General features: G+C 43.1%; 1 protein-coding gene across 2 annotated transcripts in view; it reads left to right on the forward strand.

Annotated features, from left to right (window-relative positions):
* LOC140734310 (serine protease HTRA1-like) overlaps positions 1-27,034 on the forward strand; it is a 37,799-nt gene extending 10,765 nt beyond the window's left edge. For both annotated transcript variants that reach the window (XM_073058106.1, XM_073058113.1), the window contains exons 2-9: positions 3,996-4,095; positions 6,542-6,746; positions 8,580-8,774; positions 13,693-13,725; positions 20,460-20,574; positions 21,167-21,224; positions 22,783-22,878; positions 26,251-27,034. In XM_073058106.1, coding sequence (XP_072914207.1) covers positions 3,996-4,095; positions 6,542-6,746; positions 8,580-8,774; positions 13,693-13,725; positions 20,460-20,574; positions 21,167-21,224; positions 22,783-22,878; positions 26,251-26,422 — 974 coding nt within the window. In that variant the 3' untranslated portion in view covers positions 26,423-27,034. The remainder of the gene's footprint in view (positions 1-3,995; positions 4,096-6,541; positions 6,747-8,579; positions 8,775-13,692; positions 13,726-20,459; positions 20,575-21,166; positions 21,225-22,782; positions 22,879-26,250) is intronic.
* The last annotated feature ends 751 nt before the right edge of the window (positions 27,035-27,785 follow it).

The raw sequence follows: 27,785 nt of genomic DNA on the forward strand, positions 1-27,785 counted from the left end.
CATGAAAGTACAGATCTGAGACTTGGAATGGTGCAGGTCTACACCTGATGTACAGTTCTGATCTTGATTCATGATTCCCTTCAGCACCAGAATCGGTTGTTCCTCGATTCATCAGTAAGGAAAGCATGAGATCCCAGTGACTACAGCAAGAAGTGTTCTCTTATCAATCCTCCCTGGTCATCTCTGGGCTACTCCCAGTGCTATGGGCTATTCAGAACAGGAATAGAATGATAGCACGGGTGACTGTGCCTGAGCAATTGGTGCAGGGGGCAGGCTTTCTGCTTTTTGGATCTTCTCAGTGGTGACCAGTGCAAGCAGGACTGATTGCACTGTAAATGGAGGGGAACCAATATCATGGCCAGGACATTCACTAATATTACTTGTGGGGGGGTGTGTTTAAACAGTGATCAAAACACCTTAGTTTTAAGGTGGTTGTAGATAAGGATAAGTATGGAGATTACAAGAGAATATTACATTGGAGCAGGGCAAATTATGTGAGTATTAGACAGGAACTAAGCAGAGCTATTGGAAGCAGCTGCTTTTGGATAAGTCCAGATCTGACATGTGGAAAGTGTTTAAAGACCAACTGCTCAGAGCACAGGACAGGTATGTTCTAGTGAGAAGAAAGGAAAAGGATGGCAAGGTAAGGGAACCTTGGATGTTGGGAGAGATGATAAACTTAAGAAGAAAAAGGAAACATCTGTAAAGTACAGGATGCTAAAAACCAAATGCAGCCCTTGAAGATTATAAATAAGCCAGAAAGCAACTCAAGAATGGAATTAAGAAAGCCAGGAGGAGTCAGAAAAGTCCTTGGCAGATAGGATTAAAGAGAATCCCAAGACATTCTGTACATAGATCATGAGCAAGAGCATAACTAGGGAGAGGGTAGGAATACTCAAAGATAAAAGAGATCCTAAATGAGTACTTTGCATCAGCATTTACCAAAGAGAAAGACATGGATGGCAAGGAGATCAGTGTGGAGCATACTAAATTGCAAGGGCATTTTGAAATTAAAAAAGGAGGAAGCGCTGGGTCTCTTAAAGAATATTAAGGTGGACATCGCAGGACACCAGGTTATTGAGTGAAGCAAGAGATAAGGTTGCTGGGGCCTTGACCAATGTCTTCATGTCCTCTCTAGCCAGGGTTGAGGCCCTGGAGGGCTGGTGTGCAGCTAATGTTGTTTCATTAGTTAAGAAGGAAAACAGGAATAATTTTGGAAACCATAGACCAGTGAGTCTTGGCTCAGTGCTAGGGAAGTCACTAGAAAGGTTCTTTAGGATTAGAATTTATAAACAATTGCAAAGTCATGGCCTAATTAGGAACAACCATCTTGTTTTTATGCAGGGCAAATCACGTTTTACTAACTTGATTGAATCTTTCGAGGATGTGTTCATGGCAGAGCTGTGGATGTTGTAAACATGAACTTTAGTAATGCATTTGAAAAAGTCCCTCATGGGACACTCATCCAGAAGATTAGAATTTTGGCCCTGTAATTTCCTAATTGTCTTGTTTTTATAAGACAAGGGGTAGTGGTCGCTAGGACTTATTATGGATGCAGGTTTGTGACCAGTGGTGCTGTGTAGAGATCTGTACTTGGCCCTCTGCTGATTGCGATATATGTAAGTATCCTAGATAAAAACATAGATGGGAAGGCTAGAAAGTTTGTAGATGATATGAAGATTGGTGGTGCTGTGGATAGTGTAGAGGACTAGCAAAGGATACAGTGAGACATAGAACAGTTGCAGATACAGTCAGAAAAATGGCAGTTGACATTCAACCAGAACAAATAAGAAGTGCTGGAATTTGGGCAGTTACATGTACAGAGACAATACACTGTTAGTTGCAACACCCTTAACAGTATTGCTGTTCAGAGGAATCTTGGAGTTCAAGTCCGTAGTTTCCTGAGGACTACATAGTTTGATAAAGTGGTAAAGAAGTCATATGGCATGTTTGCCTTTATTTGTCAAGGAATTGAGTTCAAGAGTCAGGAAGTTATGTAGCAACCTTATACAACTCTAGTTAGGCTGTATCTGTGGTATTGTGCTCTGTTCTAGTCACCCTATTACAGGATGCGAAAGCTTTGGAGAAGTTGCTGAAAAGGTTTACCAGGATGCTGCCTGGTTTAGAGAGCATGTACTAACTTGGAGAACGTTGACCATCTTAGCAACACACACAAAATGCTGGAGGAACTCAGCAGGCCAAGTGGCGTCTATGGAACAGAGTACGGTCGATGTTTTGGGCCGAGACCCTATGGCGGGACTGGAGAAAAAAGGCTGAGGAGGACATTTAAAAGAAGGGAGAGAGAAACACAAGGTGATTGGTGAAACCTGAAGGGGGAGGGATGAAGTAAAGAGCTGAGAAGTTCACAGAAGTTGACAAGGCCACGGAAGAAAGAAAAGAGGGGGAGGAACACCAGAGGGAGGCAATGGTCGGGCAAGGAGATAAGATGAGAGAGGAAAAAGGGGATGGGGAATGGAGGACTTTGTTTTCTCTGGAGTAGTGGAGGTTGAGGGGAGATCTGATGGAGATTTATAAGATTATAAGAGGCATAGACAAAGTAGACAGTATCTTTCTCCCATGGTGAAATGTTAAATTCCAGAGGGCATCTATTTAAATGATTGGGGTAAGGATGTGCAGTCAAGTGTTTTTATCTACTGAGTAGTGGGCGCTTGGAATATGCTGGCTGGGGTGGTGGTAAGGCGGAGACAACAAGGCATTCAGGCGTCTCTTCGATATGGAATGGAAGGATATGGTCATTGTGTAGGCAGAAGGGATTAGTTTAGTTAGATGTTTAATTACTAACAATTAGTTCAGCCCAACATTGTGGGCCGAAGGGCCTGTTCCTTGTCTCTACTGTTCAATATTCTACGTTTTCCATTTCTAAAAAAGCTATCAGATCTTAATATGCCTGACAAGCTTCACTGGGTTAACATTAACGATCTTCTGGTAATTCTACAGTTCATGTTGTTTCCTGCTTCATTTCCGTTTCTTTATGAGCCTCCTGTTTATTTTTGCTTTCCAGCAACAATGGTCCTCTGTTCCTGGGCTGTTCTGTAGCCTCTCAGGCCTGGTTCTTACTGAAATAGTGCAAGAGATGTTGCAAGTTCTTTCCCTGTGTCTTGATTCTTGGTGCCTCTCTATAAGCTGATCCAACATAGGTTCCTGGTCCACATTCCTGCCTGATCACGTAATCCTCGGCATCTCTTCCAATCAAATCACAAATCTACATCAGCCTTGAATGCATCCAATATTCAATAATTACTGTCTTCACAGCTCTCTCAAGCAAAGAACTACAAACCACCTTGGCCCTCTCTGAGAAAAAAAGCTCCTCGCTGACAATTCTTTCCATCCCCATAGATGCTGCTCGACCTACTGATTTCCTCCAGCAGACTGTTTGGTGCTCCAGATTCCGGCATTTGCAGTCTCCTGTCTCCTGATTTCCATCCAAATGCTTGATGCCTTTATTCTGTTCAACTCCCCAGCCCCGTTCTAGATTCCCTCACCAGGAGAAACATCCTCTGCACTCAGCTAAATGGAACCTATTTAGAATACTCTCTCTCCCTCTAAATTCCAGTGAGTCTAGGCTCAATCTACTCAATCCCTTCTTGAATGAGGAGATCACACTTGTACATAATCCTCCAGATGTGGCTTCACCTATGCCCTGCACAGTTCTAATGAGGCTTCAAGGTGTGAGAGGAAATTCATGTGAATACCTTTGCCTTGTAGTTTAATTCTCTGCAACAGGTGCCACTCTAGGGAGGGTGCTTTAACTAGACAGCACAGTAAAAGGGAGAGTTGGGTCTCGGAAGAGGAATGTGCAGCACTCCCGCTGTGTGAGGAAGCAAGAGGCAAAGTTCAGTGATCGTTCCTTCAATGAAAAGCAAAACCAAAATAATTCTGATCAACTCTTATTCCGCTCCCCCCAACCCCACTAAGTGTCAGACTGCCAGTATTGTGCTGCTTTTCACTAAACGCTAAAACCTTGCTGCCTTTAGATCTCCAGCATCCCGACAGCATGCGGAACAAGTTTAACTTCATTGCAGACGTGGTGGAGAAAATCGCTCCTGCCGTTGTCCATCTTGAACTCTTTCGGAGGTGAGAAATTACTAACTGTACACACATTCATGCAGTGGCCAGTGACATAATTCGGGCTGGAGTGGGGTACATTGTGGTATTTCCCCAAGCTTTGGTGCAAGGACCACTATTTCTATAAGCATATTAATGACTTGGATGACCAAGTGCAATGGGATCATGTGAATTGTCTCCGAAGAAAATTTAATTTTCTTTCCCCAAATTCCTTTGTTAAAAACTTGCATTCCTACCTCAGAAACATTCACCATAGTTATAAATTGATATGCAGTGAGGCAGAAATCTGGCCTGTGGCAGTGTGCAGGATAAGTTGAGTCCTTTTGGACAGTTTCAAACTCAGAGCATGGAGCTTCAGGGTGTGTAATGCAGGGGCTGATCTGGATACATTTCATGTGAGGGGAACGAGGATGTAGGAACTGGAGTTAGAACCGGACCTGGAAGCAAGTTAGGTATCACAGAACATTGGGCAAGTTAAAGTCATGCAGCACGTGCGACATAACTAAGTGCACAACTTTTCAAAGGTTGATGAAATTGAGGGACCTAGGGCCGGAAGTTGTGCATCTTGAAGGTGGCAGAGGACCATGAAAATTATTTCAAAATCGAACTTTTGAAGACTTGTATTTGGGAGTAAGAAGATTAGTGTGGTTCTGAGAGAACTTTTTCACCCAGTGGGCGATTGGAATCGACTGGAATGAAAATTGAGGAGACAGCAGAGGCAGAAGCTCCAGCGCTATTTAAGTCTGTAATCTTGAATTACAAGATGCAGAAGGTGCGAGGCAAGTAAAATGGATATTTATTAGGCATCCAGTGGTTAGTATGGATATGATGGACTGAAGGGCCATCGCTGGTTTCTCTAGTGTGTGATTCTGTCTCTAAGACTAATGGATCTTAGGCTTTGGTAAGTGATCATAAGAAGAATATAAAGCTACAAGATAAGGGTTTATTAATCTAAAACTAAGGACCTTAGAAATTTCTTCTTGCAGAGAGTGGTGAATCTTTGGAATTCTCTGGCCTAAGGGGTAGTGGAAGCCGGATCATTCGACGTCTATAAAGTAGAGTGGATAAGTATTAACCAATTGAGGAGTAGAGGGAACTGACACAGAGGAAGTGAGGTCAGCGTCGATCAGCCAATAGTGTGACAAGATTGAAGGAACTGATGACCTACTCCTGCTGCTGCCTTATTATGTTTTGTGCCATACCAGAATAAGAGAAACATGAAGAATTATGACAAGTTGCAGGAATTTTACTTTTGTGTCTTAGTTTTAAACACTTCCCTGAGCTTCCACAAGCCACCACTGCATCACAAGGTAACTGGAAGAACTTCCTCCTTCCTCTACAATGAATTCCTGCTCTCTCCAAATTCTCAGCCTCCCACACAGCAAAGTTCACATGTGGTTACTGTCGGTGAATTGGAAGGTGTCTTCCACTTCCTAACTTATAAATAAAATCATTCCTTCAAAGATTCAACTCCGGAAGTCTTCCTTTCTACTTCCAAGTTTATTACTAAATTTATTCCTTAAAAGTTTCAATTCTGGGAGCCTTGTAAACCACAGTGTAAATAATGTAAATATTTACAATGTACTATACATAACTAAACTTATTTACCAACTGGCCCAGGAACTGATGCAACACAAGCAGGCGAGCCTCTGAGTGGCTGTCTATTAGGAACTCTTCACTTACTTTCTCACCTGTGAGATCATCTGTGTTTCGGGCACCCTTTTGCACGGAAGTCCTCTGCTAATTGTAAATTAGCTTGTAGCTGACCCTCTCAGTTTTGGGGCTTTTGGGGGATGGGCAATGTGTATCTTCACTGATGTCCATATCCTGTGAGCAGATATATACATTATAAACAAAAAATATTGTGCTGCAGGTAAGTTCAGGGAATCATCTACCTCCTGTTGATATATTCGACTGAGGAAGATAATTGGATGCTAAAGTGGGTATGGTGAAGAGAGGGAAAATGGGTAAGCAGTGATTCTCTTGATTGGTGCAGTTGGTCAAATGGCTTCTCTTGTAGTATTACAGCACAGAATGAGGCCATCTGGCCCATCAAATCCATACTGACCATCTATATTAACCCATATTCCAACACTTGCCCATCGCCTTCCATGCCTGAGCGATTCAAATGCTTGTCTAGGTGCTTCTTAGCTGCTTTCACCACCAAACCTGGTGGTGTTTTCCAGGGAGTCCCGCCATATCCAAACCTATAGCTTTGCAGGATACCCCAACTGAAGCACCATTTGGTCCAAGTACACCACACCAAGTTTGAGAAGAGCTATCCATGTATTCTTTACACTTTTTCCAACGTCTTTTCGTGGGGTAAGCAATCTGGAGAAAGGGTAGACTTTGATGGGGAGCAGAGATTGTTGGAAATGTGTGGGAGATGAACATGCTGTGGAGTTATACAGTCAGCGCTGACTCTGCTCCGAGAATAATTGTGTGGCTTCTGCAGAATTCCCTTCAGTAGCCGTGAAGTCTCCGTGGCAAGTGGCTCGGGCTTCATTGTATCAGAGGAAGGCCTCATTGTGACCAACGCACACGTGCTCAGCAATAAGCAGAAGATTAAAGTGGAGCTGAAGAGCGGAGAGTCATATGAAGCAAAGGTCAAGGACGTCGACCAAAAGTCAGACATAGCCCTAATTAAGATCAACCCAAAGGTAAGCCTGCAGGAGACGGGATCATCATTTCCTGATTGGTGATGTGTAGTAAAACTCCAATTATCTTGCAATCTCTGGACTTCGGTGCTGAAATACTAACTTCTGTACGGTACCATAATAAAATTTCCAATGAACCCAGTGAGGATCGAGGGATTCTGGTAACTACATATCAAACTACCAGTATTTCTAAACAATCAAATGGTGGACTGTCAGAGTTTACCATCTTTTTCTTTTTTTAAAAAATCAGTTTTCTTTCCCGTACATACTTTGTTCCAGAAAACACCTTGCAACCTGAAAGATGTTGATATTTTGGCTGACAAGTGAACATAGCTCTTTCCCAGTGTGAAACTGAGCCAGTTGGGAGGTGGTTGACATGTTGATTTGGAACATGATCTCTACAGGAGCGAGACATTGGATTCAAACCCAGACTAAACTGTGGAGATGATGGTTTCCACTTGTTTGTATTTCCGCATTTTTCTGTTAGGCTTCTTTTTAATTCGGGGTTTGACGTAATATTTCAACTGATTTAAGTTAATATTAAAGCAAAATATAAAGTTTTCAAAGTTCAAAGTAAATTTATTATCAGAGTAAGTATAGGTTACCATATACTACCTTGAGGTTAATTTTCTTGCAGGCATTTTCAAGGCAAAACTATACGTAAACAGTCAAAGATTGACAAACGCCAGTGTGCAATGTGTTAAAAGAAGACAAACTGCAAATAAATGTAATACTGAAAACATGAGTTGTAAAGAGTCTTTGAAACTGAAAAGGAAGAGAGAGGGACAGAAAATTTAGATTGTTGGCAGAGGAATAGGATATTTATTGATGCACTATTCGTTACAATCCTGAAGACAGTAAGGAGATAGAAATGAATAAGATTTGGTCAAAAATGTTGCTGGATGATGATGTAAGACTGAGGAGACTACAGCTGCTGGGAATCTGAAGTAAAGGGTGCTGGGCATACTCAAACTGTGAGGCAGCTTCTGCAGAGTGAGAAACAGAATTAACGTTTTAGATCTGTTGTCCTGCTGATGTTGGGGTGGTCAACCTGAAACATTAATTCTGCCTCTCTTCATACTGCTGCCTGCCTTGCTGATTAATTGCCCTGCTTTTGTTTCAGCTCAGTAACAGTGCTTGAAATGAAGCCACTTGCAGGAGCTCGGCAATCTTATTAATTTTGCCATCTGCTGGCACCCGTACACTGAGGAAGCCATAGCTCTGCGCAGTTACGTACCCTTTGGTCAGATACTATTAATTTTGTTTTGCTTGTGAAAGATGAACCAGAGACCCTTGGGAAGGTGGTGGTGGCTGCCTTGAACCTCCCTGGTAAAGATGCTCCCATAGTGAATTCCAAGATTTAAACGAAGGAACAACAATATATTCTCGAGGGAGGATTGGGTGTGATCCGCATATAGCAGTTCACTCCTGTGCCTGCTACCCTCGTCCTCCTGAGGCCACAGATTTGGGGAGTGCTATTCAAGGCAAATAATTGCAGTATAGTTTGTAAACAGTATACACTGCAGTCATGGTGTTGGAGGGAGGGAATGCTCAGGTTTTCGGGTGGGATAATGATCAAATAGACTATTTTGTTCTGGAGACTGCCTGGTTTTAATGAGCTGCACTTGTCCAGACAAGTGTATTCCATTATGTACTTGACGTTCCTTCTCAGAGGCTTCAGTGAGTCAAAAGTGTACAGTATCACTTATCACAACTCTGATCCTTGGAGTTTGATGGTAATTATCGCTTCTGTTCGAAACTTATGCACATCTTTGAGATGGACCGTTTCATGCTGCACAGAATGAGCGTTAATCCAACCTTGTTCCCTCTGAATAGAGACCTCTCCCAGTACTTCTGCTGGCACGCTCCTCCGACCTGCGGCCTGGAGAGTTTGTGGTGGCTATCGGAAGTCCTTTCTCGCTGCAGAACACGGTGACGACGGGAATTGTCAGCACGACCGAGCGAGGCGGCGAGGAGCTGGGACTAAAGGATTCCGACATGGAGTACATCCAGACAGATGCCATCATTAACGTAAGGTCGACGGATAGAATACCCGCAAACAAAAGATACAAAAGCCTTATGGTTTATCCATGAATAGAACAGAACTTGCCCTTGAATTTATTAGTGGGATGTGGATGTTGTTGGTAACGTGAGCATTTATATCCACCTCTTCGTGTCCCTGAGCTGAGGAGGCAGGTAGGAGACAACTCCATTTGTGGATCTGCAGTCAGCCATACACCAAACTGAGTAACGATGGCAGGTTTCATCCCCTGAAGGACATTAGTCAGTCTGATACCTTTGCTACTGGTAACAAGTCTAATCTTTTCCTTTCAATTCCAGATTTAGTTAATTACTTATTTTCCCAACTGCAGGAGAAGGATTCACACTTTCCTCCGGACACTATGGCCATAGTGGTGGCAGTCTGGATTGCTCTGATCCAGAAGTCCAGCTGCTTTCCTTGAATTATTTTGGGTGCTCTCCCTAGAGAACTATGCTTGTGAAACACGTAACCTTCTGTGCATTTTTTAAAAAATTAAACTTCGGGAAAATAGGGATAAAAATTTGAGCGCAGCAGAGCAGCAAATAAGCGAAAGTTTAGGCCTGGAGGAGTATTGTTTGGAGAAGGCAGAGATCTCTACGCAAGATCATAAAACACAGAGCAGAATATGGCCATTCGCCCATCCACACTGCTCTGCCATTCAGTCGTAGCTGATTTATTTTCCCTCACAACCCCTTTCTCCCGCCTTCTCCCCGTAACCTTTGACACTCTTACAAATTAAGTACCTATCAACTCCATTTTAAATATACCCAGTGGCTTGGTCTTCACAGCAATTGTGGCAATGAATTCCACAGATTCACCACCCTCTGGCTATAGAAATTCCTCTTCATCTCTTTTCTAAAGGGGCTGCACGGTATGAGTGATAAAACATGTCTTTGCTTTCTGGTGTCTAGCCTACTAGACTACTCCCAAATGTTTAAGCTGATAAGCTTGTTGATGTTTTTGAAAGCCAATGCTTCATTGTAGCCTACTCCCACTAATGGAACATTTTTTTACTGCCAGCATATTGAAATTGAGTTATATCAAATTGCTTTTTGTCTTGAGAGTGACAAGGTCTGTGGGACCAAGGAAAGATAAATATGGTTAGCGTTGCTAAGAATTCCTCAATGGATATCCACGACTGGCCATACAGTGCCGTCAACTGACAAAGAGAACAATGTGACAGAGAATTGGGAAATCTTTAAATTCCTCCCGAGAGGCCACGGTAATTTAGGAGCAAAATACTGCAGATGCTGGGAAGCTGAAATAGAAGCAGGGGGCTGGAAATGCTTGTCAGGTCGTGCAGTATCTGGGGGGGGGGGAGAAACAGTGTTGGCCTTTGAGGGACAGAAGCAGTGTTGGCTTCTGAGGGACTGAAACAGTGTTGGCCTTTGAGGGGCTATTTCTCATTGGAACTGGGACAAGTTAAAGGCAGAGTTGGTTTTAAATTGCAAAGAAAGAGAGAGGATGAGCGGGCAGAGCAAACTAGGGAAGGGCTGCGATATTGTGGGAAGCAGAGGAGACTGACGTATGAGAGTGGTGAACAACAAGCTGTGCCTGAGGGAGATTTAAGCGGGAAAGAGCTTTGTCCATGACTGGTCTGTGCGCTAGTAGACGGGGAGTCATTTGCATAATTGCTGGCATGCTTTTTTTTTGCAAGCTATACAGTTTTGTTTAGAATTAATAGAATACCAACTTAAACAACTTCTGATTAAGAGAGGTGATTGGTTCTGGTTTTGAGCACATCTGGCGGCAGCTGGAGCCGTTTCAAAAGCCACATGCTGGGCTGCAAGTTGTATTAAGCAGAGGGGAAAAATGTGATGAATTTACTGCTGTTGGCTTTCGTTAGTTCAAAGTCAAGGAGCACTTCAATTTTACTTTGCTGAATAAAGAGAAGTTCCACTTCATGGGAGTCAAATGGATCTGCTTAATACCGGATAAAAATAACTGGGGGATGGCTTATCGTTTAAAGTGATACTCAAGGGAGTGAGAAGGAATGCGCTGCTGAAAACAAAAGAAATTAGACTGACGTGAGACTCAGTGGATGAAGGAAGACTTTACAGAGTAGTTGGGACAAGTAAAAAGGTGTTCACCAAATGCATAGGTAGCAAAGGAGTGAATGTGAGTCCTGCCAAAAGGTCTCGGCCTGAAACGTGGACTGTACTTTTTTCCATAGATGCTGCCTGGCCTGCTGAGTTCCTCAGTATTTTGTTTGTGTTGGTTAGAGGAGTGAATGGTTGGGAGACTACAAAGGGATTTGGAAAGAGGTTAAAATGATTAGGATGTATGAAACTTAAGTTACAAAGAAAACCATGATTGTTAAATGCTATTTTAGATTCAGCACCAGAAAGAAAAAGGTTGGGTTGGAAATGGGGCCTATTTGGGGCAGTGCAGGAATAAGAAAAGGGGTTCACAGCAAGGTTAAATTATTATTTTACTTCTGGCGTTCATCAGGGAACAGATTCATCTTTTTGTGAATGAAACTGCTCCTTGTCTAGATCGGACCTACTTGCTCTTTTGTTTTTAAAGGATTCGAATGATTTTTTTTTTGCCAGGAAAGTTGCTTTGTTGCTGCCTGCCCACTAAAATCTGAGGTTATTTCATGTCACTTTCCCAGCGCACATTTCTTCTAGGAAGCCTGCTGAGAAGAACATCTGTGCGGTGCACAACATTGAGTGTAGAGTGATCCCTTTTCACAGAGAAACTTGGAGACCCCCACAGCCTAAACTGTCAATAAACTCCCATGCTTCTAGAAGCTTCTGAGATTCACAACTGTTAACTATCAAACGCTGAAATGTTTTTTTTCGAACTGGCTATCTGAAAAATGCTACCAGAGGAGTTGGTGGAATCAGATAAGTTATTACTGTACGTTTAAGCAACTTGCACAAAATGCTGGTGGAACGCAGCAGGCCAGGCAGCATCTATAGGAAGAAGTACAGTCGGGCCTGAAACATCGACTGTACTTCTTCCTATAGATGCTGCCTGGCCTGCTGCGTTCCACCAGCATTTTGTGTGTGTTGCTTGAATTTCCAGCATCTGCAGATTTCCTCGTGTTTGCGACTGTACATTTAAGAGTTATTTAGAGTTTGCGTAAATAAGCAGAGCATAGAGGGACACAATCCCAGTGAAATACAGATGGGCAGAATTTCTGCATGGATCTAATGGGTCATTTCTGTGCCGTACACCTGACTCTATTATAAACACCAGAAAATGCCAAACATTTCAATTTATTCAAATGAATGTGGTTAAAAAATGTGAATTACCTTGCACCTTCTTGCTTGTAGCTGTTCCTCTCCCTTTGGACCTCTGCTCTAACCTGGTGTGAATTCAGCAGGCAGGTTTCCCTCCAAGTCTGCAGAGCTGTGGTGTCCAAATGTTTGGGTCTAGTTCACATGTTAGCATCTGAATTCTGAACTTGTGAACACAGCTTCCCTCTTCCCCTGCTGCCTCCGCACACACAACATAAATTAATATTTAAGATGGACTATTTAGGACTAATTCATCCTGGCTGCTTGCTGGCAAACCTCTGGCTTGCAGCTTAGCTTGAGAGTGAAAGACAAATGGAGTCGTGTCCGGCAGCACAGAAACAGGCCCTGTTGGCCCAACTCGTCCAAGTTTCCCATTGAAGCTAGTTCCATATCCCTCTAAACTTTCCCATCCATGTACCCGAGTTTGAAATGTTGGTACTGTACGTGCCGCAGCCACTTCCTGTGGCAGCTTATTCCCTATAAGGACTGCCCTCTGTGGAAAAAGTTGCCTTTCAGGTTCCTGTAAATCTCTCGCCTCTCACTTTAAACCTATACTCTCTCATTATTCATTCGCTAACTCTGGAAAAAAGATTGAGTGCACTCACCCGACCCATGCCCCTCGGGAGCTCTGTGAGGTTCCCTGCCTGTTTTGCCTGCATTGAATAAAGTCTGAGTGCTCACCCTCACAAAATTAAATTCTTTGAGACACAGCAACATCCTTGTAAACTCATCTCTGCACTCTCTTCAGCTTAATGGCATCTTTCCTCTAGCCAAGCGACACAATATTCCAAATGCAGCCTCACCAGCATCACCTAGGGTGCAGAACGACTAATCTAAGACTTAACTGTCTTCCTTTTCTTTCTCTTAATACTTCCGTTTAACAAAATCTACAATTTGATTTAAAATAAATAATTGAGCTGTAATTTCCTGATTTCGGCAGACCACTGTGTCTAAAATGTTTCCTTGCTTCTCCATTTACTGTTCGTCCCTTTATCTATGATTCACTAAAGACCAGAAATAGTTTATCTGCTTCCTTCAAAAACAAAATGATTTATATGACTAACAAACAAAAATCTGCAAATGTTGGATTTGTATAATTGACTCCCGTCCCTCCACTGAACGAGCTCCATGCTTGGGAGTGACCTTTTCCCACCACTGCAGCCAATTCATTGACGTCTTGTCTGAATAGTGCTTCATATCAGGGAAACAGCCAGAGTATTTTCATGAGTTCAGGCATTTTGCTTCTTCTAAACGCATAACGGGCTGTATGTAAATAAACGGGAAGAAGAAAGGAAGCAACTTAATGAAGACAGTGAAGAGTGCAGGGACATTTAAAAGAAACTGAATAAGGTTCTAAACATGAATGTTAAATTACAATGTAGTAGCTCGTACAGACTATTACACAGTACGTTCACTTGGTCTGCTACTGGACTCCACTTAAAGTGTATTATTAGTCGTCTGGGTAACGTTGAGCTGGGTAATTATTACGGGCCTTGGGGAAGGCCATCCCAGACAAACAGATAGGAACTCTTTTGCAACATTTTACATTGCGGTTTTAAAGTCAACATTTCACATTTTAATAAATCCTGTGCAAGTAATAATCTTGAGAGGATTTTCCTGAAATAATTTATTAAAATCATGAAACATCTCATTTTTATTTCAGTATGGAAACTCAGGAGGACCTCTTGTCAATCTGGTGAGCTCCTTTTTAATATACAATATTTATTTAAGTTTGCACACAGTATAAGTTTTGAAGAAATGTTTGTTAGATTAATAATATTAGCTCGGTAAAGAAAACAGCAGAGGGTTATAATTGCAAATGTGATATATGATGAAATGTGCTATTAGAAATTTAGACATTAAATTCATGCTAGTAAATGCTAATAGGCACTTTAGGCAGTCATTAGATTTGATCACCTGAGGACTCCGTGAAACACTTGCTTGCAAATATTAACATGGACGAATAAATGGGGAACAGGTGTGAACGACTGTTTCTCAGCCCCTTGATCCTGCTCCAACAGTTAATAAGATCATGGCTGATTTGACTACAGACTTACCTGAACATTTGAGCCTCTGATAACCTTTCACCTTCTCGATGATCACAAATCTGTCTACTTATGATTTAGATATTCAAAGTTGGACTGTCTATTTGAGGCAGAGACTTCCTAATTCTCACATCACTTGAAAAGAAGTGTTTCTTCCCCCTCTTCCTCTATTCCCCACTCTGGCCTTTTACTTCTTCTCAGCTGCCTATTACTTCCCCCTGGTCTCCTCCTCCTTCCCTTTCTCCTATGGTCCACTCTCCTCTCCCAGCAGATTCTTTCTTCTCCAGCCCTTTACCTTCCCCACCCGCCTGGCTTCACCTATCACCTTCTAGCTATCTACCTCGACCCACTCCCCACCTTTTTATTCTGGCACCTTCCCTTTTCCTTCTCAGTCCTGAAGGAGGGTCTCAGACCGAATTGTCGACTATCTATTCATCTCCACCATGTTGCTTGAGCTGCATTATTTTCCTTTGTCTGCATTCCTGTGAAACCCCAGATATTTTAACAGTGATCCCTAGTTCCAGATTCTCCCATAAGGGGAAACAAATCCACACCCCCCTCAGGATCATGCTGAGTGGTTAAATGGGGTACGGGGAGGAGGGCACAAGTCTCTGTTCCCTCTTTCCACCACACTTCCCATACCTCACACTTCTCAGACAGGAGATTTTGAAACTTTGCTACTACATTTTTTCATTAGAACGAGAACATTAGCTGATCATTTATCATGAGCATTTGCAAACAAAAATAAACCATCTATCACAAAGTCTCAGGCAAGGTTGTGGGAATCAGTCTGAATTTTTGGAATTGCTTGCAGTGCTGGGGCAAGCTTATCTCCAGTGAGATCTGTGGTGAAGTCTGCTGTTGCTTTCAATGAGCATTTGCGTAGTACAGTCGAGACCGCGGCCACCTTGTGGTTGGCTGGGCCATTATGATTGCTCTGTGTTGTTGTTATATCATAAACAACACTTCCCCTGTGACCATAAAGAGCGGGCACCATTTTCAGCAGGGCGGCATTGGGCACACTGAGTTTCAGTTTCAGAGAGCTTGCAACACTCTCTGCAGAGGTTAACCCCCCCCGGGTCACATGGATAGCTCCAGATTTAATTCAGCTGAGGTTCTTTCCTGTTGTGTGAAACTTCCCTGAAAAGCTGTGGTTATTTTTATTTAAAGAATTGGGACCGCGTTCTTGTGGAAACCAAAGCTGGTGTGTGGCAGGGATGAGGATCTCAGAGTGACACTCACACACAAAATGACCTTCTGGTTTGTATTCCTTCCTATCGGCCTGTTTTCTTATTCTGACCTGCACCCCTTCGCTTTCCGGTTCTGAAGAAGGGTCTCGCCCCAAATCGTCAGCTCCTTATTCCTCACCATAGATGCTAACTGACCAGCTGAGCTCCTCCAGTATTTTGTGTGTGTGTTTCTCTGGATTTTCAGCATCTGCAGAACCTCTTATGTTTATGTTGAGTGACCCAGCTTTGCTTCTGGACTTTTCCCTGCTCTGGGACTTGCAGGAGAGCTTCAGGTGATTAGACTGACTTTATGACCCTGTACTGACCAGGGCAGGTTCAGGTTGGGCTATCCCCTCAATCTGCATCTGTACTGGTATATAGAGAACCTCGACATCCAGCACTTAAACTAAGCTATTACTTGTAAACACAATTATGGAACTTTTGGAAGGCTCAGAGCAAATATTGATCATTGGCCTGCTTGGAACCAGGCCATTACCGTGACTACTGATCTCTTTTTTAAAAAAATATTCTCCAGACACCATTCCCTTAATGAATGTGCTCCTTTTTAACTGGAGGCAGTCAAGGAAGCAGAGTATTGCTAGGAAGGTTTGTGGTCCTGCAGGACTCCTCTGTGACTTTTTCCACTCCTGTTGCAAATGGCAGATTTGACTCTTTGCCACTGTGTCTTAATCGGAGTCTCCATAATACCACCAAACTGTGTGGTGTTTGCATGACCTCCCTGAATGTTATAATTGTTAAGCACTTGAAGTGCCTGAGTCGACAGGAAACAACCAAAGCCAAGTTCATTGTCATATGCACAAGTGCAGTGGGAAACTTGTAGCAGTATCGTCACAGGCGCATAGCACCAGAAAGGTCAGGATCATTGTTATATGCACAGGTGCAACGAAAAACATACTTGCAGCAGCATCACAGGTATGTTACATCACATAAGCAGCATTCACAAGAAAAGTATGAATTAAGCATTAATTATACACAATTTTTACAAGAAAGGACACAATTTTAAGAAGAGACAAAATCCCCTGTAGTGCAAACTAATCAAAAGTGCAAAGCAATTGGGGCTTTGCCAGTTGGTTCAGCAACCGAACGGTTGAAGGGAAGTAGCTGTTCTTGAACTTAGTGGTGGAGGACTTCAGGCTTCTGCACCTCTAGTCTGATGGGTAGCACTCGCCCCCAGTAGAGCAACTCCAATAGATCCCATTCTTTCTCCTTATTTCTCTCTTGCATACCTGTCTCTAATTCTTTTGCCATTTATCTATGCTAACAAGTAATTGACGGCAGCACCGATGGACCTGTGCATTTCTTTTGGAACATGGGAGGAAACTGGGGCAGATAGAAGAGTCCTAGTCGGACTTGGGGAGAGCATAGAGAGCAGCAGAGGTCGGGATTGAACCTGAGCCACTGGAGTTGTGAGACAGCCAGCATCACATGCCATTCCACTGGTTCACTCTTTTATAATGCTCACAGTTGGGTTAGCCGTGGAATGGGAAAGTTTATTTAGAAGTGATCCAGCAAAATTCGGCAATGACTTGGGCCTGAGGAGGTCAACTATCAATATTTGCTCGTGCTCCTCGGAGCCTCGGAAAAGTTCTATGGAACATGTTGACAAATAAACCTTTGATTAAATGCTGGACACCAGGGATGTCCACGTGCTTACTGAGAATGAAAACAGATTCTCTTCGTGAATGGCTAAATTGTTCAGCTCTTTCTGGGGGACCGCGTGCCAGCAGCAAAGTTATGAGATAGTGGAGGCACAAGTCAGATATTTCAGTTACTCAGCATTCCCAGTATCCCAGTCCCTTTCCAGTAACTAGCAGTCCAGCTCGCCCTCTACTCCAGAAAATCTGTCCTCTTCTAAAATACCTTCCACTTCAGTCACCTGGCAGTGAGCCAGCAAACTGTACTTCACAAAATCTACGGACAATTTAGTATAATATTATACTGTACATCTGCCCTTGACCTTGTGGTATCAAGTGAAGTACTCTTTACAAAGTCTAACTACTATTGTAAGAAATGCAACAACTAACCAGCAAGACAGGCTCCCAGTAGCACTGTGATAATGACTGTTTTATTTATGTTGACTGAGGGATAAATATTGGTCATAATATCATTTTATGGATAATTTATATTCTGTGTGACGTTTGTTACCTACCTACCTGTGATGCTGCTGCAAGCAAGATTTTTCATTGTGTCTGTACCCTACTGTACATGTGTACATGACAGTAAGCTCCATTTATGTCCCCCTGTTGATGGAGTGGCACCCTCTTTGCACTATAAAGTATCTGAACTTCAAAATTACAGCACAGAGGCTCACTCAGCCATTTGAGTCTGTATCGTCTCTCAGATGGTGGCGTAGTGGCGTCAGCGCTGGACTTCGGGGTGAGAGGTCCCGAGTTCAAATCCGGCCAGCTCCCTTGCACGCTCTCCATCCGTCTCTGGGCTGAGTGTCGACCTCAACTCGACCTTGTAAAAAAAATACCTGGCGAGGAATGGGCTCCGCCAGGTTTCAGATGCCACGATGGTGCCGTACGATGAGCACACTGTGGTAAACTATGTATACCTGTCTGGACACGCCCCTCTGCTCCTCCTGTGGCTGCACAGACCTTTTGCTCCTTTTCGCTGTAAAAGTTCACTTCCAGTCTCGAGTTAACACACACACACACACACACACACACACACACACACACTCACACACACACACACACTCTCACACACACACACACACACACACACACACACACACACACACACACACACACACACACTCTCACACACACACACACACACACACACACACACACACACACTCTCACACACACACACACACACACACACACACACACACACACACACACACACACACACACACACACACACACACACACACACACACACACACACTTTTCACCCTTCTTTGTGTGTGTTGCTTGGATTTCCAGCATCTGCAGATTTTCTCTTGTTTCTCCTTTCTCTTTTTGCCCAGAGCCATGGCACCTGTTCTCCATTGGACCCCCCCCCCCCCCCTTTTTGATTCATTTGCAACTTACTTAACTTGGGTCAACTTGCAGTGGCCAATTAACACAGTGTCATGTCGACGGGGTGTGGTAGGAACCATGTGAAACAACATCTGGTCTCCAGTTTCCAAAGCAGGGATACGACTACAAGTATCCGCAGGAACAGTGGAAGTGGGGAAGTGGGATGCACTTTGCAGCTGGAAAACCAAGAGATCACTGGCTCCCACCAGTTGCTGCCATGGAAATTGCTCGTGAGCTGTGGAAAACTAGGTCGAGGGGCTGGACACGGTCAGGTGTTAGACTACACCAGAGGGCCATAGCTGAGAGAAGGGGAGAGGCACGTGGAAAGGTGAGAGGTTGGTGCTGGGGTGGTGGTTGTCCTGAGCGATAAGAAGTTGGGAGAGGGATGGATGGACAAATATCAGGGTGGAAGCTGGAGAAAAAGTTCTGGAAGTGATATTGATTGAGAGCCAGGGGTTATGATGGGGGCATTTTGATGAACGTAGGAAAGGAAGCCATGACTATGGAAGAGAGACAGAATGTTTGGGGATGTCTTTGGGGCCTCCAGAGAGATCAGTGGAGGAGGATGGAAGACTGTCCAGGTTTGGAGAGGAGGGGACGGAGAGGGAAAGGGTTGGCATTGGTTTATTATTTACACATGTATCATGTGACAGTGAAATACCAGCCAGAAAAATCATACATCAAAGTTGTAAGTGAAAATACAGAATGTAGGGTTGTCACTATAGACAACAGTGCAAGGGCCACAACAGGGTAAATTGGAAATGGAAAAATGGAGTTGTGTTCTTGTAGGAGAAGGAGGGGAAAGAAAGCAATGCATTGGATCTTCTCCAAATAAGTACAGGTATGCGTTGCTTAACGACCACGATACGTTCTGTGAAATTGGACGTTACGTGTTTTGGATGTTGTGCGAACACCATACTATATACCTAGCAAGCCTATACGGAGTACTGTAGTGTACCTGTATTGACTAAATAGCCAAGAAATTACACTAAAACTGTGTACTATAATACATACATACACTATAATTTTTTATTTCATTTTAAACTTCTTAATTTTTTTCACTTTTTAAACTTCTATGTAAACACTTTCTTAGCCTATATCACTCACAGTTTATCAAAGAGGATCAGTATCATCCACATCACTGTTCTCAACTTCCACTTCTTCAGGAGGTGCTGGCTTCTTCAGGAATATGTCCAGTGTTGTTTGCCTAGTTGGCTTTTTCTTTTCTTCACAAATGTCTCTATACGCAGCAAACGCTGCATAAGCATTCCTCTCTATCAGTGAAAAGTGTTCATTGTTTGGGTCCATCTCTTCAGCAAGCTGTCAAGGCCTGCAGAGAATCTGGCGAACCCCTTAACAGTGAATCTCTTCTGCACCTGTTCTTCCTCTCCTTCTGCAGCTTCCTTTTCCCTTGCCTCTTCTTCAGCTATTCGCTCTTGCTCTAGCTCCTCTTCATTTGTTAGTTCTTCAGGATCCACCTCTAGGAGTTCTTCAAGGTCCTCATCATCTATGTCCAAGTTCAGGTTGTTGTTTGCCATGTCGACAACAGCTTTATTGATCTTTGCAATCTCCTCATCCTTTTCAAATCCCTTAAAGTCATTTAATAACCTTTTGTTTCGCTTCCAAATCAATACGTTTCCTTTGCCTCTTGCTGCTGCTATCACTAGGAGTGGTTTTGCTGCGTTTGGAAGCCATGATGCACTTTACGGTGATATTTTCAAAAGAAAATTAAACAGAGGGATAACACTACTACATTCAAGAGGCACGCAATACACGAGATCGGTTACGTCCGCTACGTCACGTTCTCCGATCGGGACTACAGACATATATGCGATCGGCCGTTGTCCGAATGAACGTTAAGTGGTGCGCACCTGTGTATGAAGGGCCTGTCTCCTGGATGGAGATGGCCTGTTGACTCAGCCTAAAGTTTGCTGTTGAAGCCATCTCACCAACCTGAGTCGATTTGGTCGAAACACATAGGAGTAAAAATGTAGGACTTGGGAAGTGTGTACAATGTCCTTAGCTTTTCAATGTGGAGAGAGTGTCAGCTCTCAGGCCGTTTAATGCTGGGCTGTTTGGTTACTGTTCCCTTCTACTTTGCAGGATGGAGAGGTTATCGGTATCAACACCCTCAAGGTGACTGCCGGAATATCGTTTGCAATCCCCGCACACAGGATTCAGCAGTTTCTCGCCGAGTCCCATGACCGCCAGCAGAAAGGTACGAGGCAGAGTCAGCAGGTTGTCATTGATTGCAACCAGCTGTGCTTTGTCTCACTCTCCGCCATTGGCTGCTGCTTTCAATGCGAACATCAGCTGCTTTTGATTCTGAAAACTGTGAAGTAAGCAGAAAGGACAGACCTTGCCTGTTTGTGGCTCGCTGCCATACTCTTCAAAGTGCAAAGCAGTTATTTTCTTTAATGCAAATCCCCATGTCCCCCACGTTAATTTGTGTGCTATTAATTCACAGTTGCAGAAGTGAGAAGGTTTTAACCCTTTGCTTGTATTGTTCTCCTTGTGTCAGTGCAGAAGAGTGGTGAAGGTTGGGAGGGTGGCTGGTACAGTTGAAGGAGAGGGTCGACTTGGGAATGACTTGGCCAGTGAACGGGGATTCCAAATTGCATTTATGAAAAAGTTGGACTGCGATGTTCCACCCAGATCGCCTACAAAATCAGATCTTGAGAAGAGCAGGTGACAGTTGAACCTTAGTGAAAGTCAGTGCTCTCAGAAGGGAAATGGGGTGACACCATCTCCACATGTAGACAGAATCCTTCAAGTATAACAATTGAACTAATTCCTATTTCTGCCAACAGGAAACACATCATCAAAGAAGAAATACATGGGGATAAGGATGGTGGCCCTTACACCAAGGTAACTGTCCAGAAGCTGCTAGCATTAACTTTGACTTTGTGGCAGAGCAGGTAGATCTCCTGCATCTGCCTGCCCTCAATGCTGATCTTTGGTCCTGTCCTAGAGGAGTTTGCACCTTCTCCCGGTGACTGCATGGGATCCCCCCCCCACATCTCAATTCACCGCTATGCTATGCCTCTGTAGATTACCGAGAGTGAATAGAGAATTGGAGTTGATGAACGTGTGAGATAGAGAAGGTTTCAGAGAAGTAAGTAGGGGAATGGGATAGCTCAGAGATGGCACAGACTTCATGGGCCAAATGGCCTCCTTTTCCAATGTGGGAAACATGAAATCTTAATGGATCTTGCTCAGTCGTGATAATGATGTGATTCTGAGAAACAGTGTGAATAGCCACAGGCAGTTTCTCCATCATTTCCACCGAGAACTGACAGAACTCCGTAATGAAGTGCTCACAAGATTCGGGATCTCTACAAGGATGTGGATTTGATCACAGACGCTAACTGTGTTTTGACACTGGCCCGTGGAGTACGACAACAGAATGGGGACTTGTATAGATTCTCCAACACTCTCCTGCTATTAGTCCGTCCCTAGTTAGTCTCAGTACCAAATCTGGAAGCACATTCATTTAGATCTGTGAGAAAGAAATTAACATGTTAAATTATTTTTTTCTAGTAATTTAAAATAATCATTGCTTTTATAATAAGTAACCTTGAATTGAGTTTTGCATGTTTAAGATGGTTTTAAGATGATTTTAATCACGACAGCTGACAAAGCTGTGGTGTTATGCCTTAGTCCTCTACCAAGAGTTTGTATGGGAGTTTGTAGGCAGGGAATGTTCTGGTCCACCACAGTCACCTGATTCCCATTTGTCAAACATGATGGTCTGAATCAAAACCATGTGGACCCTGACCTGCTAAATTTTTGAGCTATAGGGAAAATGAATGGGTAGTGGGCTAAATCCTGGCCATTATCGAGGGAAGTTAATCCCAGTATCCCCATCAGCAGTCATTGCAAGATCAAAATAAGTTGCAGAAAGTTATGAACTCAATCAGCTCCATCATGGACACGTGCCTCCCCAGCATCCAAGGACATTTTCAAGGAGCAATGCCTCAAAAAGGCAGCATTCCCATCCCCAGAACGTGCCCTCTTCTCATCGCAACCATCAGGGAGGAGGTACGGAAGCCTGAAGGCACACCCTCAACTATTCAGGAACAGCTTCTTCTCTGCCCTCAGATTTCTAAATGGACATTTAACCCATGAACGTTACCTCACTACTGTTTTTTTCCTCTTTTAGCACTATTAAATTTAACTTTTTAAAAATATATATATACTTACTGTAGTTCACAGTTTATGTATTGCAATGTACTGCTGTCGCAAAACAAGAAATTTCATAACATACCCTGGTGGTATTAAACCTGATTCTGATTCTGATTCATACTGTTGCTTTGCAAACCTCACATCACAAAACTTAGTGAAGTTACAGCCATTAGATCCTGGACTTGTCAAAATGTTGGTGCATGCTGTTTGCAAACTTGTAATCAATACTATTCCATTGCAGTCTCTTGAGTGACCTGAAGATGCGTGACAAAGACTTCCCTGATGTTTCCGCTGGGGTTTACATATTTGAAGTCATTCCAGCAACACCAGCAGCAAGGCAAGTAATTCAATATCAACCCATGGCTGAACATATCAAAACGTTGGGTGATAGCTAGAAGTGAAAAATCTTCCTGCTGTTTGGACTTGCCAATGCAGAAGTTAGCTGACTTCTGAACTTGCTACAAGATGTTTGCATTGATAATTGAAATTCGAGGAATTGCAGGTGTCGGAATCTGGAACAAAACTGAAGTGCTGAAGGTATTTTGGGGTTCAGTCAAGGGAGGAGCACTTACACTTCAGGTTGGTTGTCCTTCATGAGAATGGGAAATAGTGATAAGTGAGTGGGTTTTAAGTTGTGGAGAAGGGCAAGGATGGGGAGAACTGAGGGAATTAGTGTGTCGTCTAGGTTACGGATCATGCTGGCTAGTCAACAGAGGAAGGGAGAAATGAAAGTATATGCTGAAAGTGCAAGATGCAGACACAGAAAAACTCCACGTAGGAAAGTCTGCAGATACTGGAAATTCAAACACACAAAATGCTGTAGGAACTCAGCAGGTCAGGCAGCATCTATAGACATGAGTAAACAGTTGACGTTTCGGGCCAAGACCCTCCTTCAGGGCTGGAAAGGAAAGGAAGATGCCAGAATAAAAAAAAAGTGGGGGTAATGGGAAGGAGGACAGCTGGAAGTGATAGGTGAAGCCGGGTGGGTAGGAAAGGTAAAGGGCTGGAGAGGAGAGGAAAGTGGAACATAAGAGAAAGTGAAGGAAGAAGGGATCCAGGGGGAGATGAGTTAAGAGGCTAGAGTAGGGAGTAGAAAAAGAGGGCTGTGAGGGGATTTTTTTATTTTCTGGACGGAGAAATCAATATTCATACCATCAGGATGGAGGCTACCCAGATGTTGCCTCTCCACCCAGAGAGTTGCCTCATTGTGGTACAAGAGACGGCCATAGACCAACATGTCGTAACGGGAATGGGAATTGGAATTGACCACCTTTGCTGTCCTCTGACAGCTTCCAGCTCCCATCGCAGACTGTTCATCTTTGTGTCACATGTCACGTCCATCTACATCTCTGGGCCATGCCTGGAATGGTCTGAAAACCCTTTGGCTTTTCCTTGAACAGAGGACTAACCCACCCCTTCCGCACTGACTCACTTACCTCATTTGCTCCCTCCCTCAACTCTTTCCATTATGTTAATGAATGTTTCGGCGCTGATCACTGGCCCTGCACAGAACTCAAATGCCAGAACTTTTGCTGTCAACTTCTCCCAATTTCTCCCTTCTCCCACTTTACAGGGTCCTTCTCATAATCTTGATCCCAGAAAATGGCTTATCAACCAGCATGCTGACAAGCCCAGACTTTTGACTACTACTTGTGTGTTGGTGCATGGCCGCCAAGTGGTTAAGGAATTCGTCTAGTGATCTGAAGGAGAGGTCAATACTCCCCAATGCCATTAGGCTTTACAATTCTACCGCCAGGACTTAAGAACTTTTTTAAAAAGCTATTATTAATGCTTTTTGAGATAGTGATTTAGATGCATATCATATTTTTTTTTACTGAGTTAAGTATTGTATGTAATTAGTTTTGCTACAACAAGTGTATAGGACATTGGAAAAAAAGTTGAATTTCCCCATGGGGATGAATAAAGTATCTATCTATCTATCTAGTTGGAGCCTTGGCTGAGGCTGTGTGTGTGTCCTTGAGCAAGGCACTTAACCACACATTGCTCTGCGACGACACCAGTGCCAAGCTGTATGGGTCCTAATGCCCGTCCCTTGGATAACATCAGTGGCGTGAAGAGGGGAGGCTTGCAGCTTGGGCAACTGCCAGTCTTCCACCAAAAAAAACCTTGCCCAGGCTTGCGCCCTGGAAACTTTCCAAGGCGCAAATCCGTGGTCTATCAAGACTAACGGAGGCCTGCTACTACTACTACTCTCCATTCTGCTTTCATCAAGGATCCCAAACCATTCTTTCAATATTTGTTCTGGTAACGAGACTTTCCACACCAGAGTCTTTAAGATGTCTTCCTCTCTTTTATATAAAGCATGGCTTTCCCTTCACCATGATCAATGGGGTGCTCAAGCACAGTTTCTTTCTGGCATGGTTGCTCTCCTGGCCAGGATACGACTTTTTCACTCCTCACCTTCTGTATCACCAGCTTCACCGTTTAATATACCATCCACCATTTCCACCACTTCCACTGAGATTCCATCTCCAGACCCCTTTTCCTCTCTGCTCCGGGATTCCATGGGTTCCTGTCCTTCTAACTCCCTGGATTGCTCTTCGCTCTCTCCATCTCATTTCTCAGGGTACTTGCCCTTACAGTGGCTACAGGTGCAACACAGACCCTTTCACCTCATTCCTTGTTACTGTCCAGGCACCCGAACAGCCTTTCAATAGTCAAGTCAAGTCAAGTCACTTTTATTATCATTTCGACCATAACTGCTGGTACAGGACATAGTAAAAATGAGACAACGTTTTCTCAGGACCATGGTGTTACATGACACAGTACAAAAACTAGACTGAACTACGTAAAAAACACAGAAAAAAAACTACACCAGACTACAGACCTACCCAGGACTGCATAAAGTGCACAAAACAGTGCAGGCATTACAATAAATAATAAACAAGACAATAGGGCAGTAAGTTGGTGTCAGTCCAGGCTCTGGGTATTGAGGAGTCTGATGGCTTGGGGGAAGAAACTGTTACACTGTCTGGTCGTGAGAGCCCGAATGCTTCGGTGCCTTTTCCCAGTGGCAGGAGGGAGAAGAGTTTGTATGAGGGGTGCATGGGGTCCTTCATAATACTGTTTGCTTTGTGGATGCAGCATGTAGTGTAAATGTCCATAATGGCAGGAAGAGAGACCCTGATGATCTTAGCTGACTTCACTATCCGCTGCAGGGTCTTGCAATCTGAGATGGTGCGATTTCCGAACCAGGCAGTGTTGCAGCTGCTCAGGATACTCTCAATACGAAACCTTTTATCCAAATCGGTGGACTGAACTTGGTGTTCAGTATGGTCTCCTCTGTATTAGAGAAACAGTGACACTAGATACAGTACTCTGATTTATTATAAATGGTTTTCCTTGAAGATTCAAACCTGGATGTTTGCTTGTAATGTTTTAATATGTACAGAGAGAGGTTCTTTGCATCCTCAGTGAGGGCATTTGCCTTTTAAACCATGCGTAAATAATGAGATTATGTTATTTAAATGGCTTATTTATCCATCACCACTTGTCCATAAAAAGAACAGTAGATGCATTTATGAGGGGAATGTTTCCTAAGGACAGTGGAGCCAGGACAGAGCATTCATTCAGCTCTTACTGTCCATAGTTATCACCAATGCATTTAGGTGCCTTTAATACTAGTTACTGTTGTGGCTCTCACTGCAATGATGACTGACCTGGTAATACTCTTACACTGTTGTTTCAGTGCTGGCTTAAAAGACCGTGATATTATCATCAGCATCAATGGAAATACAATCACCTCCTCTGAACAAGTCAGCGAGGCAATCAAAAAGAACGACACTCTGTCTCTTGTTGTACGGCGTGGAAATGAAGACTTGATGATCACTGTAGTACCTGACATCATTGAGAAGAACTGATACTTTTTTTAATGAAACCTGTTTAATCGCAGATCAGCATAACCAGATATAAAGGCTGTTCTACTTGAATATGTTGACCATACATAGTCTCTTAAGAAAGTTTGTGTTAATTGTGTCTATTAAGGGCTTTGTAGTTATAAATAAAAACGTGAACTCTACTGTCATACTTGCCTGAAAGCACTTCAAGCAACCTTTGGAAAATTGGACGATGCATATCGAAGGGTACTCTTCCACATTTGCTTTTAAGTCCAGGATGACAGAACGCAGCAACTGAGTTTGTTCAGTCAATTTAACTCAACCTGTCCTGCAGTTCATCCTGCTTGGTGTTCACCTGCCTCTTCTCCAAACTCATTGCTGGCACAAGATTGGTCCCAGCGACAATGCTTACCCCACTTTGCAGCTCTTCACATCTTTCTTTGGACTTGGTACTTCATATATACAGGTAGTTCTGCTGTAATGCAATAGATGCTTTGCTATGAAAACTCTAGAAAAATTGCATTGTAAAAATGATTGTCATTGGAGAGAAAAAAGGGGTTTGGGCCACAGAATTTCAGACTTGCAATAAAAAGTTATTTTTGCAGGATTTTCAGAAATAAAGGCGTTTTTTAATAATGATGTTTATTTTGTTACTGCAAGCTAAAGATTCCAAAAGCTGTATGTTACATTGTTTAATAGAGTATCATTGCATGTGGGAGAACAGAATTGTTCATCATTTTCCAGTGGCCTCCTGCAAAGAAACCAACATCCTGTGTAAGACACAATTTGTGCTGATTACTGTGGGTCTCGTTCCTGACCAAAATCACCTATAATCAATTTGGCATGCATAATACAAACTGTGTTCCTCAGTTCATCAATTGTTACATCCAATTTGTGTTATAGAATTGCATGCTCTAGCAGAACTACCTGTTGATCAACAAAACCATATGTATTGGCAACACCAGTGTAGAGTTACAATGTATTGTTCCAAATATCACACTATTTTAATTATTTTTAGTTGCTTGTAGATGTGTTGTCTTTTAGGCTCTTGTCCCTTTGGTGATTACATTTACATCCACATAATTTTACAGACAGAAAGCATTCATGACCTGTTTCAAGAGAATGTTGCCAAGGGCATGTGTTCTTTGTGGGAGAGGCAAACAGATACCCCACATCAAAATTACCTGAGGGACATTTAGACATTTAGCAAAAACTTAATAATTTTTTTAAAAACTCGAGGCTTTCTCTCCATGGCCTGCCAGGGAGAGATAGAGGTCAGGCAATGGAAAGCAATATTATAAATACATCAGAGAAGAAAAAAAATGAGCATGTGATTTGCACTGTCATTTAAAGTTTAATAATATCTACTGATCAAGAAGGAGAATCA

This window comes from Hemitrygon akajei, chromosome 1 (assembly GCF_048418815.1).
Source record: "Hemitrygon akajei chromosome 1, sHemAka1.3, whole genome shotgun sequence".
NCBI classification, from domain to species: domain Eukaryota; kingdom Metazoa; phylum Chordata; class Chondrichthyes; order Myliobatiformes; family Dasyatidae; genus Hemitrygon; species Hemitrygon akajei.